General features: G+C 34.8%; 1 protein-coding gene across 6 annotated transcripts in view; it reads right to left on the bottom strand.

Moving 5' to 3' along the window:
• GRIK2 (glutamate ionotropic receptor kainate type subunit 2) overlaps positions 1-19,904 on the bottom strand; it is a 349,533-nt gene that overhangs the window by 121,274 nt on the left and 208,355 nt on the right. For all 6 annotated transcript variants that reach the window (XM_048935183.1, XM_048935181.1, XM_048935184.1 and 3 more), the window contains one exon: positions 7,058-7,281. In XM_048935183.1, coding sequence (XP_048791140.1) covers positions 7,058-7,281 — 224 coding nt within the window. The remainder of the gene's footprint in view (positions 1-7,057; positions 7,282-19,904) is intronic.

Here is a 19,904-nt window from a genome sequence, read left to right as displayed (position 1 = left end):
ACTAGAAACACATGTGTATCACAGTTTATTATGTTAGAAATCACCAGACATACTTTTTTGCCTCCTACCCCACTCATATAAGTAACTGTGGAAGACAAAGATCAGATAGATTTCCACAAAACAAAAAATTAAATAAATAAAAGAAAATGGATTTCTTGACAGAGGAATTCAGAAACAATGAGATATGTTGAAATAATCACCTTCAAATTAAATATGGAGATTTAGCTAATAAGAGATAACTACACCCTCTAGTAGACTGCTAAAACAGGTTAGTTATGACTTCCTCAGCTATTTTTAGTTAAAACAGTCACATAATTTCTGTCACAATGCTGACAGCAGCTTATCCTTACTTTTGATGCATAGTAAGTACTGTCTAGTGTCTAGTGTCAGACTGATCTATCAGTAGTATAGCAAGGCTTTGAAGTATTGTTTTGCTTTCTTTCTCTTCTAAAATCTAGAGAGGTTATTGATGTTAAGGAGGGAAATACAAGTTTTATTCTCTAACTAAACCTGTAACAATATTCTAATAGAGGCCATTATGTAGACTGTGAGAACTCTTGATACTTGTCTCTTCTTGAACAAATTAAGGAGACTGAGAGTATTCAAACTTGATTCAAGAGAATCCTAAGGAGTTAGGAAGTGGAGTCCATACTGAGTGGTGTATGTACATATTAACTATTCAATAAACTGGCAGTGAACCCAGATAAATCTCTTGCAGTAGAGGTTAAAGGGATTGCATTTTCTTTCTCAGATGCAAAGCATGTTGCTACACGTCTTTCTTTCAATCATATTTCATCATTCACAACATTTAAATCCTATACCATCAATTTCAATCTGTGTCATAACTTCCCAAAATAATTCTATAAAACAAGTTAGACGTAACCATAAGCATTATAATTTCAACACATTTTGCATTTTGATACAAAATAAAAGGTATGTGCTGACCACAAAAAATTAACATTAATACTATTACAGTTTATGTATGTTTATGGTGACACTGATGGCACACAGCACACTGAGCTTTACTTGATCAATTTAAAGTTGTCATCCACATACTGTGAAAAGTCATATGCAGAAATAACTGACCATATTTGGAATGTCATATGCAAGTCTTGCTTACATTTTCTAAGTGAAAAACGCGTACTTAATAATTTCCTCATGAGTGCAAAAAATTAAGATGTAACTGAGAGGTCCTCTTTACTTTAAGGTCAATTCCATTTAAATTACAGAAATCTGAAATTAAAATTTTCATAGTCTGAAGTAGAGGAGGAGAAATTTAGTTTTCAGAAAATTTCAGAAAACAAGAAGTGTTTTAGAACCTCAAGAAATAATATTAGGATTTGTTTTTGTTTTTGCATAACTACACAAACATGTTAGTTAATAAGAAGCTTTAAAACCCTCAAGAAAAAGAAAGAAAGAAAGAAAGAAAGAAAGAAAGAAAGAAAGAAAGAAAGAAAGAAAGAAAGAAAGAAAGAAAGAAAGAAAGAAAGAAAGAAAGAAAGAAAGAAAGAAAGAAAGAAAGAAAGAAAGAAAGAAAGAAAGAAAGAAAGAAAGAAAGAAAAGAAAAATAAGAAAAAAATTTCTCATGCAGTTTCTACCTGTTTCACTTGACAAAAAATTAGTGTTCTGGAGGCCGGCATACTTGCTCTCTGCTCAAAATAAAGGTGCTCTGTAGCATTAACAAGGATGTGCTTTTCAACTGGAGAAATTGTGTGAAAAAAGCAGACTATACCAAATATTTGGGAAGGATTAAAATAAGGGCCATAAACTGCAGTTTAGCTTAACAAAATTAAAATATTTCAAATGATTCTATGGAACAGTTTTGAGGAATGTGTACTTTTTTTGCATGCATTTATGTTTGCCTACACATAATTTTATAGACTAGTTGACGATATCCCCATTACAATTGAGGCAAAACTGAATTCTGTAAGATAGTAAAAGAAACAAATTTCAGGGTTGCCATCTGGACTACCCACTTGGATGATGTATCCATTCCTGAAAACACTTCATAACATACGATGTAGATCTTTAGAGAGGCCTCAGGAGATAAAATTCTCATAGGAATAATGGTTGTAAAGAATAAAGGGCAAATATGCTGAGTTCCTCCTTGAATAAATATCGACATAGTAATTTAGTAACCAGAGTTCCATAGTAAAAAGGAGTTCCCTCTCATTCTACCATTAATTTCTTTCTACCAAGATAGTTTTAAAAGAATACTTTGAAAATTAATCCGACCAGCTCAAGGACAGAAATCAGCTAGCCAAAAAATATGAAATAAAAATGAAGACTGATGAGATGTAAAAGGTTATGTACGCACTCTAGAGAGACATAATGCTCAGGCATCTGCTCTAGTCTGAAGAAGCATGGAATTCCTATGCTTCTGCACAAAGAAAATATTAAGATAAATGTGTGGAGATATTTTTAAAGCTCTTGTCATTTATTATTATGTTTTACTAAAGCAAGTAAGAGAAAAATTTGGCGATGAGGTAATGTTCACTGTGCTTTTATCACTGCTTAAAAGAAAATGAAAAAATATTTTATAATAAATGCTTTGACAGCTGAAACTAACAGAAAGTAGAATAGCATAATTATCCTGAAAGGAGGAAAAAGCAGGAAGTCCACCAGACTGAACGCAAGACTGATAAGTGAATCAAGCCCTTTAAAATGATAACTCATGATTCCATATTAGCAATTAAGGCTGTGAACGCAGTTTAAGAATATTTACACAATAGATTCACTTCAGAGAGCTTGGTACATAAAATCTCATTTAGTGGAGCATTTTATCCAGGGTAGTTTATTTGTTTCATAGCTAATCCATAAAGGTGAAACATAATGTGTCCCAGGAATTAAGACAGGTCACGTAAGAGTAAACTTCACTGCAACACACAGACATGATCACAGCAAAAAGACCTGACAAAACAGAGGAATATTTAGATGTTCAGGGAATAATTGGAAAATCAGGTAGAAAATGATTGGCTACAAATATTTAGCCAGAATGTCCTTCAGTCAGGGTTTTCAGAAAAGATTCAAAAGACATAGATGTGTAAAATCATAAATAATTGACTCCAAAAATCAGGGTACAACATATGCCAACTGAAGATTATTTGTTTGACTTTGGAAGTCATTGTTTGGAACACCAAATAATTAAATCAAACATATATAGCTTTTTTTAAATATATGAAACTTGTTTTCTTCATCATATCTATGCAGAATGGGCAGTACCATCAGTTACCAATACATCAGACTTTGCGAAGGCCAGCAATAGGAAACAACTGCGTAGTATATACTGGCTAATAGAAAAAAGAAAAAAGAAAAAGAAAAAGAAAAAAGAAAAAAAAGCATATAGTATATATATGTCTATGAAGTTGTCATCTAGTTTTGATGAAATAAGCTCATTTCTTGTGAAATGGAACAACTCATTGCACCATCAGACAAATATGAATAGGAAATACTAATCAACATTTTTCATTATACAGATCAGAAGATGTTGTGTACTTGACAGAAGTCCAAAAAGGACTTATTGCGCTTTACCCCAGCCCTAGTTTTCCTTCTAATCATACACTGTGAATTTAATTGGGATCTCGAATCAAAGAAATGAAAAGCAAACGTAGAGGCAAAAAAAAAGATATTGGAATAGAAATTCAACAAGAAGTCAGATGATGCAAGGCACTGCTACAAGTGACACAAAGACATTGCTGTCTAGCATCAGAAACAGATCTGTTAATGTTGCCACAAGAAGGATAATGCCACTTGACTTTTGTAATTCCCAGAAAAGTAATGAACGTAGTGCCAGGGAGACCAGGTTTATCAGTCACCAGACTGTATCACAAACAGAAGAACTTTTAGAGACTAACCAGCATAATTACTTACACTCAGTAATCACAACACAAAATGAAGAAGTTTTCATATATGTGGAGCAATCATAGCCATAATGCCTAATTGGGAATGACAATTAAACACCATATACTACATAGTTAATCCCATTCAGAATGCAAGATCCATAATTTCCACATAGATGACTGAGAGAAGCCTCCTAGCTAACAAACATATCTCTCTCCTTGCTCTTTGTCTCAACGAATATGTAACAATTTCAGCTTTTTACATTCAGTTCTCAAAGTGAAAGGAAAAAGCAATGCTCTTCCAGATAAAGCAAAAGACTAATATAGAGGTATATTACTTTTTTTTTTCTTTTACACCTACACTTACTTGATGAAAGCCTTTCAGCAATTCTCTCTCAAATATTCTTGAACCTCTTAATAATTTTCATCTTTCCCTAAATAGACTCATACCACTAACTATTAGGTGATCTCCAAGTACCAAAACAGAATTGTGCTCTCTACTTTCAATGTACCAAGCTCTTACATTCTGGAACTGTTTGAAAGATATAATAAAATAATAAAACCATGGTGTGCTCACAAAACATTTGACACAAAAAAGAGGGATGTAAGTCTAACAGTAAGTGTTCTATACTGAATACTCTGATGAAATGTAATTACAGAACATCATGCCACAAAAGACATACTAAATGTCCAAACATAGATAAAACTTATTAAGAAGCACATAATAATTATTATGAAACACTGGTAGTTAAACACTCATCATGACAGGATTGTTATGAAGTAAAAATGTTCTTAATAAGACCATCTAGATTAAATCTGTTAATTTAGTTGCATATAGTCCAACAGTTCCACAAAATCAGGACTGAAAAGTACATCAATGTGTAACACTAAAATTATAGTCTATACTGAAAATACATACACAGAACTAAGCTGCAAAATCCACTTCAATATCACACTTCAGGTAACATTGTCTCTCTTCACATGACAGACACATTTTGAAAATCAAATCACCGGCAGGTTCTTTAACTTTTGAATTCTTCTTTTTCTGTCTTTATTATTCAACAAGAGATTAAGTTCTTAACTCATTTTTTTCCCCCTATTTTAACTATGGTAAACTATGGTATTAGAAAATGCTATTCCATATTAGAAGTTGCTCTTCACTACAAAAAAAAAAAAAAAAAAAAAAAAAAAAAAACCTGCAAGAGGTCTTACAAAATCCAAAATCTTTTATTTCTAAATATGTGCTATGACTATTTGAACATGCAGCGTAAGTTATTGAAAATCTGAGGGCTGATATAAAAAAGGTTTTTATACAATTTTATACAAAAATAGACTCCTCTGCTCAGTATAAAATCTATTTGGTAAGGCTTTACAATAAAAACAATGATTCCAAGTATGCAAGGATTCTATATTGCTGGTCACAAAAACAGATATGTGTAAAAAAGTTCAACAGTAATGCTATACTATGTGGTGTTTCTGCTTGAAAATAAGCATTCTTTCCAATTGCATTAGTGAGATCAGATGACTGAATGCCTTAATTAAAAAAGGTTTCAATAAAAGTGCATCCTTCTTACAGAATGTAACAAGATATTTTTTTTAGCATGAGCAAGAACTTAGCCATAAAACTTACTGAGAGCTGCATGACAAAAACACTGTGCATCATGCTGAAAATGTTCTGTAGTGATAACAGTAGGGTTAAAACTTTTGGACATACTCATCAATATTTTGCACGAGATGTTTCATGGCACAATATTTGTGATTTATGGTCAACAGTAAATTCTCTGCTTTCAGATGTATGTGTATTACAGAAACACCTCAGAAATGAGTTTACAGTTTGGTTATACAGTCCACTAATATATATTGTTCTTTCAAAGGACTTTCAATGTATACCTGGCTCATTAAAGCAGACTTCTAAGGAAAGTACAGAAAGCTAATCATTACAGAATGTGTTTCAGTGTTATCTATGTTGCTGCAATATCTCATGCACTTCATATACAAGTGATCTTGCTAAATTACTGATAAAATGACTCCTAGAAATATTACATCTTTTACTACAGAAACAATACAACCTATCTGGAATGAAGCATACAGCATCAAGGAAAGATGGAGAACCCTTACATCAACCACAACAGAGAGAGGAAAATATGAAGGGAAATATTGTGTATCAAACAATGAAATCTTGAGGTTGAAGTAAAATTACGCTATTTGCAACATTTGCTCCTAAAAATCATTGGTACAGGAAAAAAAAAAAAAAAAAAAAAGAAGAAAAAAGAAATCTCTTATTAAAGGTAAGTTTGGGATAAAAGCCAGCATAGTTTATATTTATTTGATTAAAAAAACTATTTAAAAGCGACTTCTGGGAGGAATCTGCAAAAAAATATTACTTTCACACCCCCAGGAACTGGTGATTGATTGTTTTTTTTTCTGTCACAGCAAGAGTCAAAGTTATGATGTACAAGTTTACATTTCTGTGAGCATCTTAAGTCAGTTTCAAAGAAAATGTAAATATAATGAGAATTTATGACAATGAGAGATATCTTCCTGCTTATATATATTGAAGAAAACAGATAAAAAGTAGTTAAAAGGCAAGAAAGTCCAGTATTGCTTTTTAAAAATAACTTTATAATTTAGCAATTGTATTGAGGTCCTTAACTCTGGAAACTTGCTTCTGAACATATTCCAATCTAGGACTCTAAATCATATGTAATGTTTATCTAGCTTACAGTTAAAAACTAATTCTGCTACCCTACTTCTAAGATACTAATCTATACCAATTAATTTATTTGGTTTTTTAACGTGTGGTGGCCTAATTTGGACATCAAGGATTGACACCGGCAGCTAAGTACTGAATTTGAGATTAAACAAGACAGCAACAAACAAAATTATACTAACAAAATAAAATGTGTTGGTCCCTTTCTTTCTAAACACAGCACAAATGAGAAAAGACATTACATAAACTTGCTAATGTCTTTGAATTTGTAAATAAAAGATACAACCTAACTAGCACCCTCAATATTCGGTGTCATAACAAACTGGACACTTAGAATGGCAGTGCAGAAAATTAATAGTGAGAACCCTCATCATTAATTATTTTTCTGTACATCACAAACTTAAAATATAAGAGTATGAAAGTAAGAAAGTTTTGTGACTTTTGACAATTATTAGTAAGAAAAAGATTATAACAATTGCCAAAAAAATCACAAAAGTTGACATGTTACCTGGCTATGACAAAGAGCACACAACTGACACCCAAGTAAGCCAGCAGAATATACATCCAGATATCAGGGGAGAGAGGATTCAGGAAGGAGAAGACGCCCGGGTTTGTACCATTGGGCTTGCGGTACAAAATACTTATTCCAAGAGTCATAAACGGCTTGGAAAAGTCGATGACTTTCTCACGAACATAGGTAATTGCCAACGGTGCAACTGCAAGATCAGCTTTCTGTTGACAGAAATACAAAAAGAGAAACAGGACACAAGTCAGAAGAAACAGGTTGAAGTAGAAATTCAGATTGCAGAAAGTTCATCAAAGAAGATGTTTGTTCTTGCACTAGTAAGGCTGAAATTTTAAACACTACTATATCTATTACTAGGAATGCAGATTTATTCTACATCTTTTTCAACTTCTCAAAATGTACGTATCAAGATTTGTCTTTATCACTTTTTTGCTGTGCTCTTTTGAAATTGATGTAATTGAGACAGAGTTGTGAATATGCTTGTGCGAATGGAGGACAAGGAAGATTTGTTTCGTTCATTTTAATGTAAAAATAACAGTACAAATGATTATTTTAAAGTGAGAAGCTCTACAACTGAAAAGTTTTTACATGTATGTAGTGTAAATTCATCATTAGTACTTTTTTGTTGTTGTTCACCTGGTATTGTATATGCTATTTAACACTCTCAATTCCACATATTATTTCAATGTTGCCGTTTGTTATTGCCTAGTTCAGTGTCCTAATGAGCACCTATCACATCATTAGATCTACTCTAGTAATGCACTACTGTATGAAAATGTGGAACTGTTGGCTCTATTCATTTAATTTAGTCAGGTTTCAGTGGTCAAAAACACCACATGCACTTCATTTTCATTGGTATTCAGAACTTGCAGGTATAAAGCAGACTTGCAAGGCTTCATTTCACAGCAGCTAAATTTTTATGGCTTGCATATTACTGATGATATTCCAGATGACGCAGAAAGAAAACAGGAAAGTGCAAACATAAAACTAATTTTGATTAAAAGTTATAGAGCAACACAAAGAAGTTTGAGAAACACAAATAAAATTATTAGACTGACAGAAAAGTATCAGAGTCTGAAGCCAAGTCACCAGAGATTGTCAGAAGATATAGGTACCCAAAGAAAGAAAATACTGCTATTTGCAGTTCTGAATTTCAGTCATAGAACACGAACTGAGCCTTTACAAATACTAAATACTTTCTTTTAGGAAATGCTGCTGGAAATTCAACCCATGACTATCAAAGCTGTGTAAATGTAAGTTGTTGCAAGTCTCTCCAGTGGAAAAAAAGCTCTAAGGAAACTGCAGACACCAAAAGAAATATAGCATTAGAATAAACATTGTATTTTTTATAAGACAGAACAAAACAATCAGATAATCCAATCTAGGAGGCATAGATCCAAAATACAGATCCCTGCTATCTTAGAATTATCTTCAGAATTCAGAATGATCAATGTAGGCAGCAATAGCCACAGATGTGGGAGTGGGGAGACCTCTCTACCAGATCATATGTCCAGATATTTGTCTCTGATTATAATCTTTTTTTTTAATATGCTTAGTCATCCTACCATCATTTCACACAGTTCTATATTGTCTTAACAATTCCACAATCTGAGAAAAATTGCAAGGAACCAGGTAACATTGCTTTTGCCTGGCACTATAGTACACTCTATGGTATGAAGAAAATATTTGTATATATCAGTTATCTGGTTAAACTCTAACTCCTTAAATTAATTGTAAATATTAGCTAAGAGTAATTCCGAAGTTTTGGTTAAGGTACAGTATGAACACAGCGTATGACAAGCTGTTTTCAAATAATGACGGAGTAATTTATGTTGGAACAGACATTTGGAGTTCACCTAATCCAACTTCCCGTTCAGAGCAAGACCAATTTAGAAGCTCAAACAACTGACATAATTTTCTGATACTGCAGAAAACACCATGTAAGAGTGATTCCCTGAAACTTATACTTACTGAAATTGGTACAAATAAAAAGCATTAGATGGGGGCAATATATTCAATGTCAAAAGGAGCATAAGGAAATGGAAATAATGCTCTTTCTTTCAAATTATCTACATAATTGTGATATCTATGAAGACAGAATTCATAATTTCAGATAAAATACAAACAAAATGTAAAAAAAAACAGAAGAAAATACATTCATCCATATACTAATCCACACACAGCAACTTAAGTTCAAAGAATGATCTGTACATTCAATATAAAAATCATTTTCATTATGGCAACTATCTATGTCAGTCTGACTTCTGCATAGAACTTGTAACTTCACAGTTCTAATAACACCACTTCCACTGTCCAAATGGATAACAATGTTGTATGCTTTCTAAAGTCAAACAGATGGTAAAAACATGCTAACAAGTAGATTTATTTTGCAAAATGTGTATTGCTTCATACCTAGTATTAGCATTTTTTGGATTTAGTTTACTAGTGACTGTAAATGGCATATCTCTTCCTGACTCATGACAAAACTGAAGCTACATAAACATTACCCAAAATGCAAAATACAGTGAGAATGACTGACATAAAAAGTATAATATTGCAAAATTTAATCATTTTGCTTATTAGACATATTTTACCTCCAAAATACTCAATTATCTTGGCATATATTTCAATCATAAGTGAATGTAAGAGAAATAAGAAGTATAGTTTCTAGAAGAGCATTATGAGGATCTCCTACAGTCTTTTACAATAGAGATATACAAATAAGAGAATTATATGAGTTAATTTCTCAGGTAGAATTGGGGATGAATGATGTGGCCCTCGTTTGGATCCACTTCAACAGTTCCAAATCTTTCTGTACTTCAGAACCCAGTCCCCCAGGTGAAATCTAATGAGGGAAAAGCAAAGGGAGGTAATCACCTCCCTCATTCTGTTGTGCTCATACTTCTTTTAATGCAGCCAACGATTTGGTTGGCTTTCTGGGCTGCAAGTATGTCTTGCTAGGTCATGCAGAACTCTTGATCCGTCACCCAGTTTGTACTGATGTGTGGAATTGCCCTAGACAAGATGCAGGATTTACACTTGGCCTTGTTGAACATCACAAAGTTTTCCATGTGCCCACCTCTTAAGCCTGTCAAAATCTGTCTGGATGGCATCCTTTTCCTCCAGAGTACCAATTGCACCTCTTAGCTTGTTGTCATCTGCAGACTTGTTGAGGGTGTGTTCAATTCCAATGTCTATGTTGAGGATACTAGTATAAACTTATTAACAATCAGCTTTAATAAGAATGAAGTGATGGGTTTTCTCACACCACACTATGCAGATCCTGTCTGAAGGAATAAAGAGCTCCTGACAAATCTTACATACAAGAAAGAAGAATACCATATATGAAAGCAGGGACAAGTGTATCAGGAGTAATATAGCAACACTAAACATACAGGCAGGACTGGGATAGTCAAAGCACATCTGGAGTTAAATGTGGTGAGAAATATCTGGAGCAAGAAGTGGCCTGTAAGTACATAATCAGCCACAGGAACACAAAAGAAGATATGGAACTGGTGCCAAATGAGGGAGGGGATTTGATGACAAGGGACATGAAGAAGGTCAAGTTGTTCAATTTATGCTTCACCTCAGCCTTTACTTGTAAGAAGACTCGTCTTCAGGAATCCCAGCTTCCTGAGATTTGTGGGCAAGTATGGACCAAGGAAAATTTACTCCTGAGTGGAGAAGGAACAAGTGAACAAACATGGAAACAAACTGCACACGCAGAATTCCATGGGACACCTCATGAAATATATTCACAAGTATTGAAGGAGCTGAGGATGTTTGCCATCCTCAACTATCTACAAAAGTTTGTGGGGGTGAAGCTCCTAAGAACTGAAAGAAAACCAACATTACTCTTCAAAAAAAGAGGGTCTTGGGAAATAACGGCTGGTCAGCACTGACTTTCTTGCTGGGAAAGTAACAGAGTAAATCTTGAAAGTCAAACTAATAAAAAAATAATAGTAAATAGACAATGAGAAAGAATGAAAAATATCTGAGCTGTTGGACTGATTGAAGATATGAAGTTCAGCTGTAGCAAAGTCACCAGCAATATATCCCAGGGTTCAATAGTAGCACCAATACTGTTTAGTATTTGCAATAATTAGCTGGATGAGAAGACAAAATGGACCTTTAGTATGTCTGCAGATAATACTGGCAGGAATAGTTGATAGATGGAGTGGATTATGCTGCTATTCAGAAGGACCTCAATAGGCTGCAAAAGTGAGCTGACAGGAACTTCGTAATGTTCAGATAAGGAAAGCATGAAATTCTGTATCCACTCAGGAACCAGTATATCTTCTGTAAGGCTAATCAGCTATGCCTCATTAGACAGAACAGAGCCTATATTTCAGGGAGGCCATCCTTGCTAAGTACTTGGCATTGGCAAGGCACTGGCATGATTGATTGAGATCCAGACTCCCTAGAGAGAGACAGGGTATACTAGATTGAGACCAACATAAGGCTACAGAGATGAATAACAGACTGGAACACTTGCTATACAAGGACAGATTGAGAGCTAAGACAGTTTAGCCTGGAGAAGAAATGGCTTAGGGGATGCTGATAAATGAATATAAAAGTTTGGTGGGGTAGAGGGAACAAAGAAAAAAAGAGACAGATCCTCTCAGTGGTATCCAGTGAAAGGAGAAAAGGCAGTGGGCAAAACTAAAATGCAGGATATTACATTTAAACATAAGAAAGAACTAAGAATGGTCAAACACTAGAGCAGACTGGCCAGGGAGTAGTCTCCACCCTTAAGGAAAGTCACACCGGATGTGGTCTTCAATAAATTTCTCAAATATTGCAATAATATTAAGATATGGCATTTATTGCAATTATTTTATTTCTATATTATTATTTTACATTGGGGAATTAAGTGGAAAGAGAAAATGTAAAACTACACTGCAAGACAATTTTCTTACAGATATCTCTACCTGATAAATTTTAATAATTTGATAAAGAAAATAAATGAAGAGATGTTCTGGAAAAATACACTTTATCAAGTTACACACAGGATGTGTAAGCTCAGAATTAAAAAGTGTTATTTCTTGGTTCCTGGAATATGGTGGACAGAACTGCACTTCCTGCTAGTGCCCGGTTCCAGTCTATTCCGGCACATTTGAGTGACATTTGAAATCATGCTGCCACTGTAATCTGAGCTTCTTTGTCAGCAAAACTCCAAACTTCATGCAGATTTAAAAAACAACTGTCAGGGTTAGTCCAAGAGAACAGCAATAATACTGCTTCAATGATAGCTCTTCATAACTGACCCATTTTTTCCTTATTATAATGCTGTAAAAATAATAGAAGTGTAAATCTTACAATAGCTTTCTCTTTATATTTCAGAATTATTAAATCAGTAGTTCTCTTGAGGGTTGGAAAGATCATTTTCAAAGTAACTTTAAAATCTTCAGATATGGTACTGACAGGTTCTAAATGCTGCTCTTGAGATTTTGAAAGAAATTCATTATTTTTCTGACCTGGCGAACTATCAAATCTGTATCGAACTATCAAAATGTATCGAACTATCTAGTAAAGATCATCAGTTACAACGAGTTTTAAGAATACATTGAAATTTGTATATTGTAAAATTTTTAATATTTCAGATTTTTAATAATAATATTTAATAATTTTAATAATTTCAGAATAATAGTGTAGAATATTTTAAAATACTAGTCCACTTAATTAAAAATAAAGAAATTTATAAATAAATTCAACAAAATACATATAAATGAGCCTTCTACTTTTAACATAGAAGCAATCATACCTCAGACACAAAATGATTTTTATAGTTGAGAACTTATTTTTGGTACTAAATAACTCGTCTTTAATACTGCAAGTATAATAGATCAGAGTTAACACCTCTCAATTCCTCAAATGTTGTGCATGATATTGTATTCCGGACACTATTCCCAGGGACACATCTCCCAACATATCTTGAAACTCTGTGATGAAAATGCTACTTTATTGAAAGCTGGTGTTCTCTGGAATACCATCATCACAAATTCTATCTACCCTATCTGAAAAGTTCAGTTCAAGATTTGAAAATGAAGAAAAGATAAACATATGAATGTTTTATTTATTTTCAGCCTTCATTATCAGAAACAGTACAAGAAGTTAATTTTATTGTACTTTCTCCATGAATCTATGTAGCTGATTTACATAGATCCCCTAAAAATCTTTCAAAGTCCTTCTGTTTGCACTTATATATGAAGGAAACCAAAGCAGTAGCAACAGTGTGTTCACAAGAGCTATGAGCAGAATTTGAATCACTGATCTACCAAGCCTGTAAACATTGCCCTTAACCGTTAATTTACAACAAGATTTGAGCAGGAAAGGAAGAGTAGGGAAGAGTGGGAAATGCAGTATCAATCAAGTTTCCCAGTACAGGTGATCTTTATTCGGATCTTTTCTGTACACGCAAGTACAAATCGTAGAAGCAGCCTCAAGAATAAATAAGCTGAATGAATACAATAAGCTTTAAAAATCACCTTTGTAATGAAAAATGGAGTTTTTCTCACTAGAGAAAAAATACATATCTGAATAGAGAATTTGTTTCATCAATTTTCTCCAGGTAATTTAGTTGCTACTAAATGGGGCCAAACCCAATGACCAACCTTTCCTGAACAGGAGAAAGAGAACAAAAATATGCACACACAAAATTATCCAATAACATGGACAATTCAGTGGAAATTAACTTTGCTACTGGGGAATTCTAACTTTCACATATATTTCACTTCAGCAGACATATACATACAAACAATAATCTTCATGTTATTTTCTAGCACTTTTCCCTGTCATTTTAGCAACAAACCTCTTTCTTCAATGTTAATAAGGAATTCATACACACACTTCTGTGCTCTTCATTGAATTAACATTTGACTACACTGCTTTTGGCTTAGGATTTCTTTCTTTGACATTTTATATTTCTTACATTTTATATTTTATATTATTTTCTTTCTTTGGCATTTTTGCATAGATTTCTGCAGTGCTTTCTACAACTCTCTATCTTAAGCTTGCACTTCTTTTCTGCATAATATTCACTCTGTGTTAGAATCTGTTTGTACATTTTCACATAAGAATATAATTTAAAGCCTTTAGGAGAGAGTGAAAAGCCTGCAAATTAAGTGCTATCCTGTGAGCGTAGCAACTAATTATTATTCTCAGTGGTTCCGTGATCATGCAGACCAATTTTTTTATGTTTCAACATTAAAAAGAGAAAAACAACAATCATATAAAAATTAAATAGTAGGTGTTAAGCAATGTGGTGTGCTTGACTGAGCTACACTAATGAATTCAAACATTCAAGATGAGAACTTGCAAACAGGTTCTGTAAGACTATGGATATACTCAGCTGGTTTTAAGTGAAAAACAGAAGAGCAAGTAACAAGAGAGAAACTGTTAGTTGCTTGTTGGGGATACACTTGCTTGCTGTTCGTTCAACTTTGATTAAAAGGCACTGTAAATAAAAGGCACTTAAAATTGTGTATTAGACTGAAAGTCAGAAAAAGAACAAGCAATATTTTCTGGCATATTATTTATAATAAATTATACAATAGACTTCCAGACAAGATTTCACAAAGAAATGAAATGCAGTTTTAATGAGGAAAAGAAAGCATGCAAACAATAAGTACTGGAAGATATACATACTTAGAAAAATAGGTATATGACAGGCTGAGGGATCTGGACTTGTTCAGCCTGGAGAAAAGAAGGCTACAAGGTGACCTCATTGCAGCCTTTCAATACCTAAAGGGAGACTACAAATAGGAGGGGAATCAACTCTTTGAGAGGGTTGATAACTGCAGGACAAGGGGAAATGGCTTTAAGTTGAGGGAGGAGATATTTAGGGGGAAATTCTTTACGGAGAGAATGGTGAGGTGGTGGAACAGGCTGACCAGAGAGGTTGTGGATGCCCAATCTCTGGAGGTGTTCAAGGCCAGATTGGATGGGGCCCAAGGCATCCTGGTCTAGTATTGAATGTGGAGGTTGGTGGCTCTGCATGTGATGGGGGCTTGGAGATTTACGATAGAATCATAGAATCATAGAATCACTAAGGTTGGAAAAGACCTAAAAGATCACCCAGTCCAACCGTTCACCTATTCCCAATAGCTCCTACTAAACCATGTCCCTCAACACAACATCCAGTCTTTCCTTGAACACCCCCAGGGTCGGTGATTCCACCACCTCCCTGGGCAGTCCATTCCAGTGCCTGACCACCCTTTCTGAAAAGTAATACTTCCTCATGTCCAGCCTGAATCTCCCCTGCCGTAGCTTGAAACCATTCCCCCTGGTCCTATCACTAATGACACGAGAGAAGAGGCCGATCCCCAGCTCACTACAACCTCCTTTCAGGAAGTTATAGAGAGCAATAAGGTCTCCCCTGAGCCTCCTCTTCTCCAGGCTGAACATTCCCAGCTCCTTCAGCCTCTCCTCATATGGCCTGTGTTCCAGACCCCTCACCAGCTTTGTTGCCCTCCTTTGAACACGTTCCAGGGCCTCAATATCTTTCTTGCAGTGAGGGGCCCAAAACTGGACACAGTACTCGAGGTGCGGCCTCACGAGTGCTGAATATAGGGGAACAATCACCTCTCTGCTCCTGCTTGCAACACTGTTTCTGATGCAAGCCAGGATGCCATTGGCCTTCTTGGCCACCTGGGCACACTGTCGGCTCATGTTCAGCCGAGCATCAATCAATACCCCCAGGTCCATTTCCTCTACGCAGTCCTCCAGCCACACCGCCCCAAGCCTGTAGCATCGCCTGGGGTTGTTGTGGCCGAAGTGCAGGACCCGGCATTTGGCCTTGTTGAAACTCATCCCATTGGCTCCAGCCCAGCTCTCCAGCCTGTCCAGATCCCTCTGTAGGGCCTCGCTACCCCCAGGCAGATCCACACTTCCAGCCAATTTGGTGTCATCTGCGAATTTACTGAGGGTGCACTCGATGCCCTCATCCAGGTCATCAATAAAGATATTGAAGAGGACAGGCCCCAGCACCGACCCCTGCAGAACACCACTCAAGACTGGTCGCCAGCTGGATTTGACTCCATTCACCACCACTCTCTGTGCCCGGCCCTCCAGCCAGCTCCTTACCCATCCAAGCCTCTGGCTGCCAGCTTCTGCAGGAAGCTTGATCCTTGAGGTCCCTTCCAACCCTGGCCATTCTGTATGATTCTGTACACATGTGCAGAAATACATTAAGGGCACTGAACAATTATAGTATTATAGACTGCAGATAGCTTGGGACTTATTTTTGCTTCTATTTGAAGTGAACTAGAACTTGCAACATGCTATAAGATATTCTTCTGCCTATAGCTGCTGCTCAGTCACAGGTCTTAGACATGACAGTGCTATGTGGGTGTCCTAGACAACTAAAGGAAGCTCAGGTGGCACCAGAAATTTAAGTGTCAGCTGTAAAGGAGAAATTCAAATTGTAATTACTCATCAGTGGTAATTCTTGGCCACTGAACAACTTGGCACTGAGGGCAAGAACAGGTTAAATTGGCTGGAAGTAGAAAGAGAGACAGAATACTTTATGCAAGTGAGTAAAATTTCTCTTGTTGGTGAGATAAGAAGGGCAAAAACTGTCTTGTAAGAAACCTGGAATGTGAATGCTCAGGGACCACTTCAGGGAAGAGAATTGGCGCTGGACAGGGGCCAAACACTGTGTTAAGGCACTTGATACCAACGCTCCTATGGCTGGTGCTGGCATACTTCTATTGTACCTTTGCAGTCTCCTATAAGATCCACTTACAGCATTAAAACACCATCCAATGCATCTATCTTTAAATAGTTTAATATTTAGTCAAAAAATTGTTTTTAATTCTCCTCAAGTACTACAATAAAAATTCCTCAAAAGTTACTGCTCAATCCATAGAAGTTTAAACTTCCACTGCAGCTAGTGGAGGTCTAATCAATAAAGATGATACAGTCTAAAGAGCAGTTCAGCTAACCAAGGTCTACGAAAACTGTTTTGTGTCTACTGCCCGAGATACCTTGCATATCCAATTTGCTGTCAAATGTACTGCTCTAGAATATGATTAATATTCTGTTTCACATATGCTGCCCTACATAGATATGTTTGGGATCATGGAACGTATCATGTTATGAATCGATTAAAAAATGCCTGCTGAGAAATTTCTAATGAAAAAAAGGATTTTGATCTGAAGAGTTACAGTTAATAAGTTGTCCTTTTCTATTTTAACCTGGGAAACAAAAACAAAACCACATTTTTTTCTTGACTGGGGGTTAAATTCTCTGATGAAATGTGAAAATTTTTTAATAATGACTTCTGCAGAATCTGCAAAACACACACGAAAAAAATGAAGGAGGTCTAATTATGACCTCATGATTCAAAAGGGAATAAGTAATAGGAAGCACTTGCAACAGCACTTACTCAATACAGTTAGACAAAATCTTCATGAAATGAATGAAGCTTTGAATTGTTATGAAATATGAAATGTTATACTCAAGCCAGAGAAGACCATAAGAGTTCAAGAAATAGATTAGTATGCTCTAGGAAAGAGAAACAGGGTAGCTGCTAAATTCAAATATATAAAAGAAAGATGTTAGTGCTATATGCGTATGAGAAAAAAAAAAAAAAAGTTTTTTCAAGTTTTACAGAAGATGTGGCAAGATCTGAATGCATTTTCTATGGAGAAACTAAAAAAAAAAAAAAGAGGAAAACACCTAAAATGTCTCTCAGTTTTCAAGATTTAGCAGAATGTTGATGTTCAGAGCAAGTTACAGTCACAAGTAGCCAACACAAAAGAAGAGAGCTAAACAATTGTGCACAGACCTGAATTTTCCAACATCAGGTAGTTTAGGCAAAACCAGTTTTCAACGTCACTGCTCATATTCTACCTCTGCAGTAATAACTAGATTGTCTTGTGAAATATTCTCATTATTTGAACAAGATGATGAAAGCTAGCAGAACATTATCTAGAGAAAATCCAGGGCATATTGTGGAAAAAGTAACTAAATTGTTCGGAGAAATGCAGGAAGGAAGAAGTAACATAACATTACATTTGACAAAAATAAAATAAAATAATTGAATGAAGACATTTAATCCAGTGATCCTCTGTGGGGAAATATTTTGAAAATGGTTTAATAAAAGCATTCAGTAAGTAGGAGCATATGCTTAAGTGCCCGTACATTAATTAGGAGAATCATTCGTAAAAAAAATTGAAGATAATTCACAGAGCAGGGATCAAGTGTTAGAGATAGCTTTGGAAATGCCTCAAGGTACGGTATGTTCATTGATAAAATGATGAAGCTGAAAAGTAGGTACGGTGTACTAAGAGCACTAGCAGTAAATCAGGCTTTATTTTCCAGAACATACAGTGTTGGTGTAAAAAGGCAAAATGCTCAGTCTTTCTTTCTCCTGCAACCTCTTAATATATTGTCAAAACTTAAGAGATTTTCATGAATGAAGGAAGATAAATGACTAAACCATCATGCACTGTACTGAAAGTCTGCTAGATCTTTTGCATGAAAATTATAAGGAGGAAGACTGCATCTATCATTAGGAAGAAGAGGCAACAGAACTCCTTAATGGTTCCCAACAAAGCTCTATTAGGCAGAGATTGTTGTGAACGTGAAGAGAAGTAGTATGCTCCAATGTGATGAAACTGAATTATGGAAGGGAAGGAAGAAAAGAAATGAAAGAAACTTAAATTCCTTGACTCACATAGATTTTTCTTCATCTTAAAAAGATGAAAACCAACCAAAAAAAAATCAGTATAGTTGTCTATTTGAAGCTCTTATTAACTTTCATATAGTAATAAAAAGGGTTTGGATCTATCCTTCAATAACATAAGTACTTGAAATCAGATGGAAAAAGTAGCAAAATAAAAAGTTATTGTCAGAAGATGTCTCCAGGAGTGTTTTAAACCTGTTACATAAATATCAGAAAGTATTTTGTTATTGAGAAAACAGAAGGCCACTAATATGTTTGTCACTGCTACTAATTTTATAATTGTAACCATTTCACATGTAAACATTTATTACTGTGTAAGGTACTGATTTTAAAAAATACAAATGATACTGAAGTTCAAGTCTATGTCTAAAGCTAATTCAAATTAAGTAGTGCTTTCCAATTGCCCAACTGCATAAATCTTACCTTCTTCCATGCTGAAAATTCTATTCTTCTATGAAATGAAAGGAAGTTCCCATTAAGTTCTTACATATAATAAAAGAGTAGTCATTCTTTAAAAGCTGGAGCTTTTATATAACTATTTATGAATCAAAAAAGATCTGCAAGCCTTAAAGACAATTTGCAATGCAAAAGCTTTGCACTGTAGAAGAACCATTCTAACAGTCATGGAAAAAAGAAAGATTATTTTCAGTGGTGTGTTATAGTAACATTTTACTTCCCAGCGGATTTTAACTTTCATTTATATCTCTTAGAAAGTATAACATAGCAGTTATTCATTTGTTTTAGAACCCAATTATAAGAATGTTTTGAAATAATTCTGGATTTATAAAACAGACTGTATAATAGAAGTAAAATTACATACTTTAACAGTATCTGCTGTCTGCAGTGAAAAATAATTTACACATACTATCTCATTTAATATGATACACCTCATAACAATTTTTCAGCACCACAGACAAACTTAAAATCTCCAGAATTCATAACCTCCAATCCAAAAGTAATTCAAGACGTCCATTCTAATTTGAATGCAAATAAGGACAAAGACATCAAGTCACTACAAAGAATACTTCTTTATGAAGTATGCATCCATAAAGGATGGAGATACCTGGATTTTAGTTTTCCCCATCCATTTGCCCTGAATATCTCAAATCTTTATATTAAATTAACCAGATGAAAATATGG

This window comes from Lagopus muta, chromosome 2 (genome assembly GCF_023343835.1).
Source record: "Lagopus muta isolate bLagMut1 chromosome 2, bLagMut1 primary, whole genome shotgun sequence".
Taxonomy (NCBI): domain Eukaryota; kingdom Metazoa; phylum Chordata; class Aves; order Galliformes; family Phasianidae; genus Lagopus; species Lagopus muta.
This window is presented reverse-complemented; position numbering and strand designations above follow the sequence as displayed.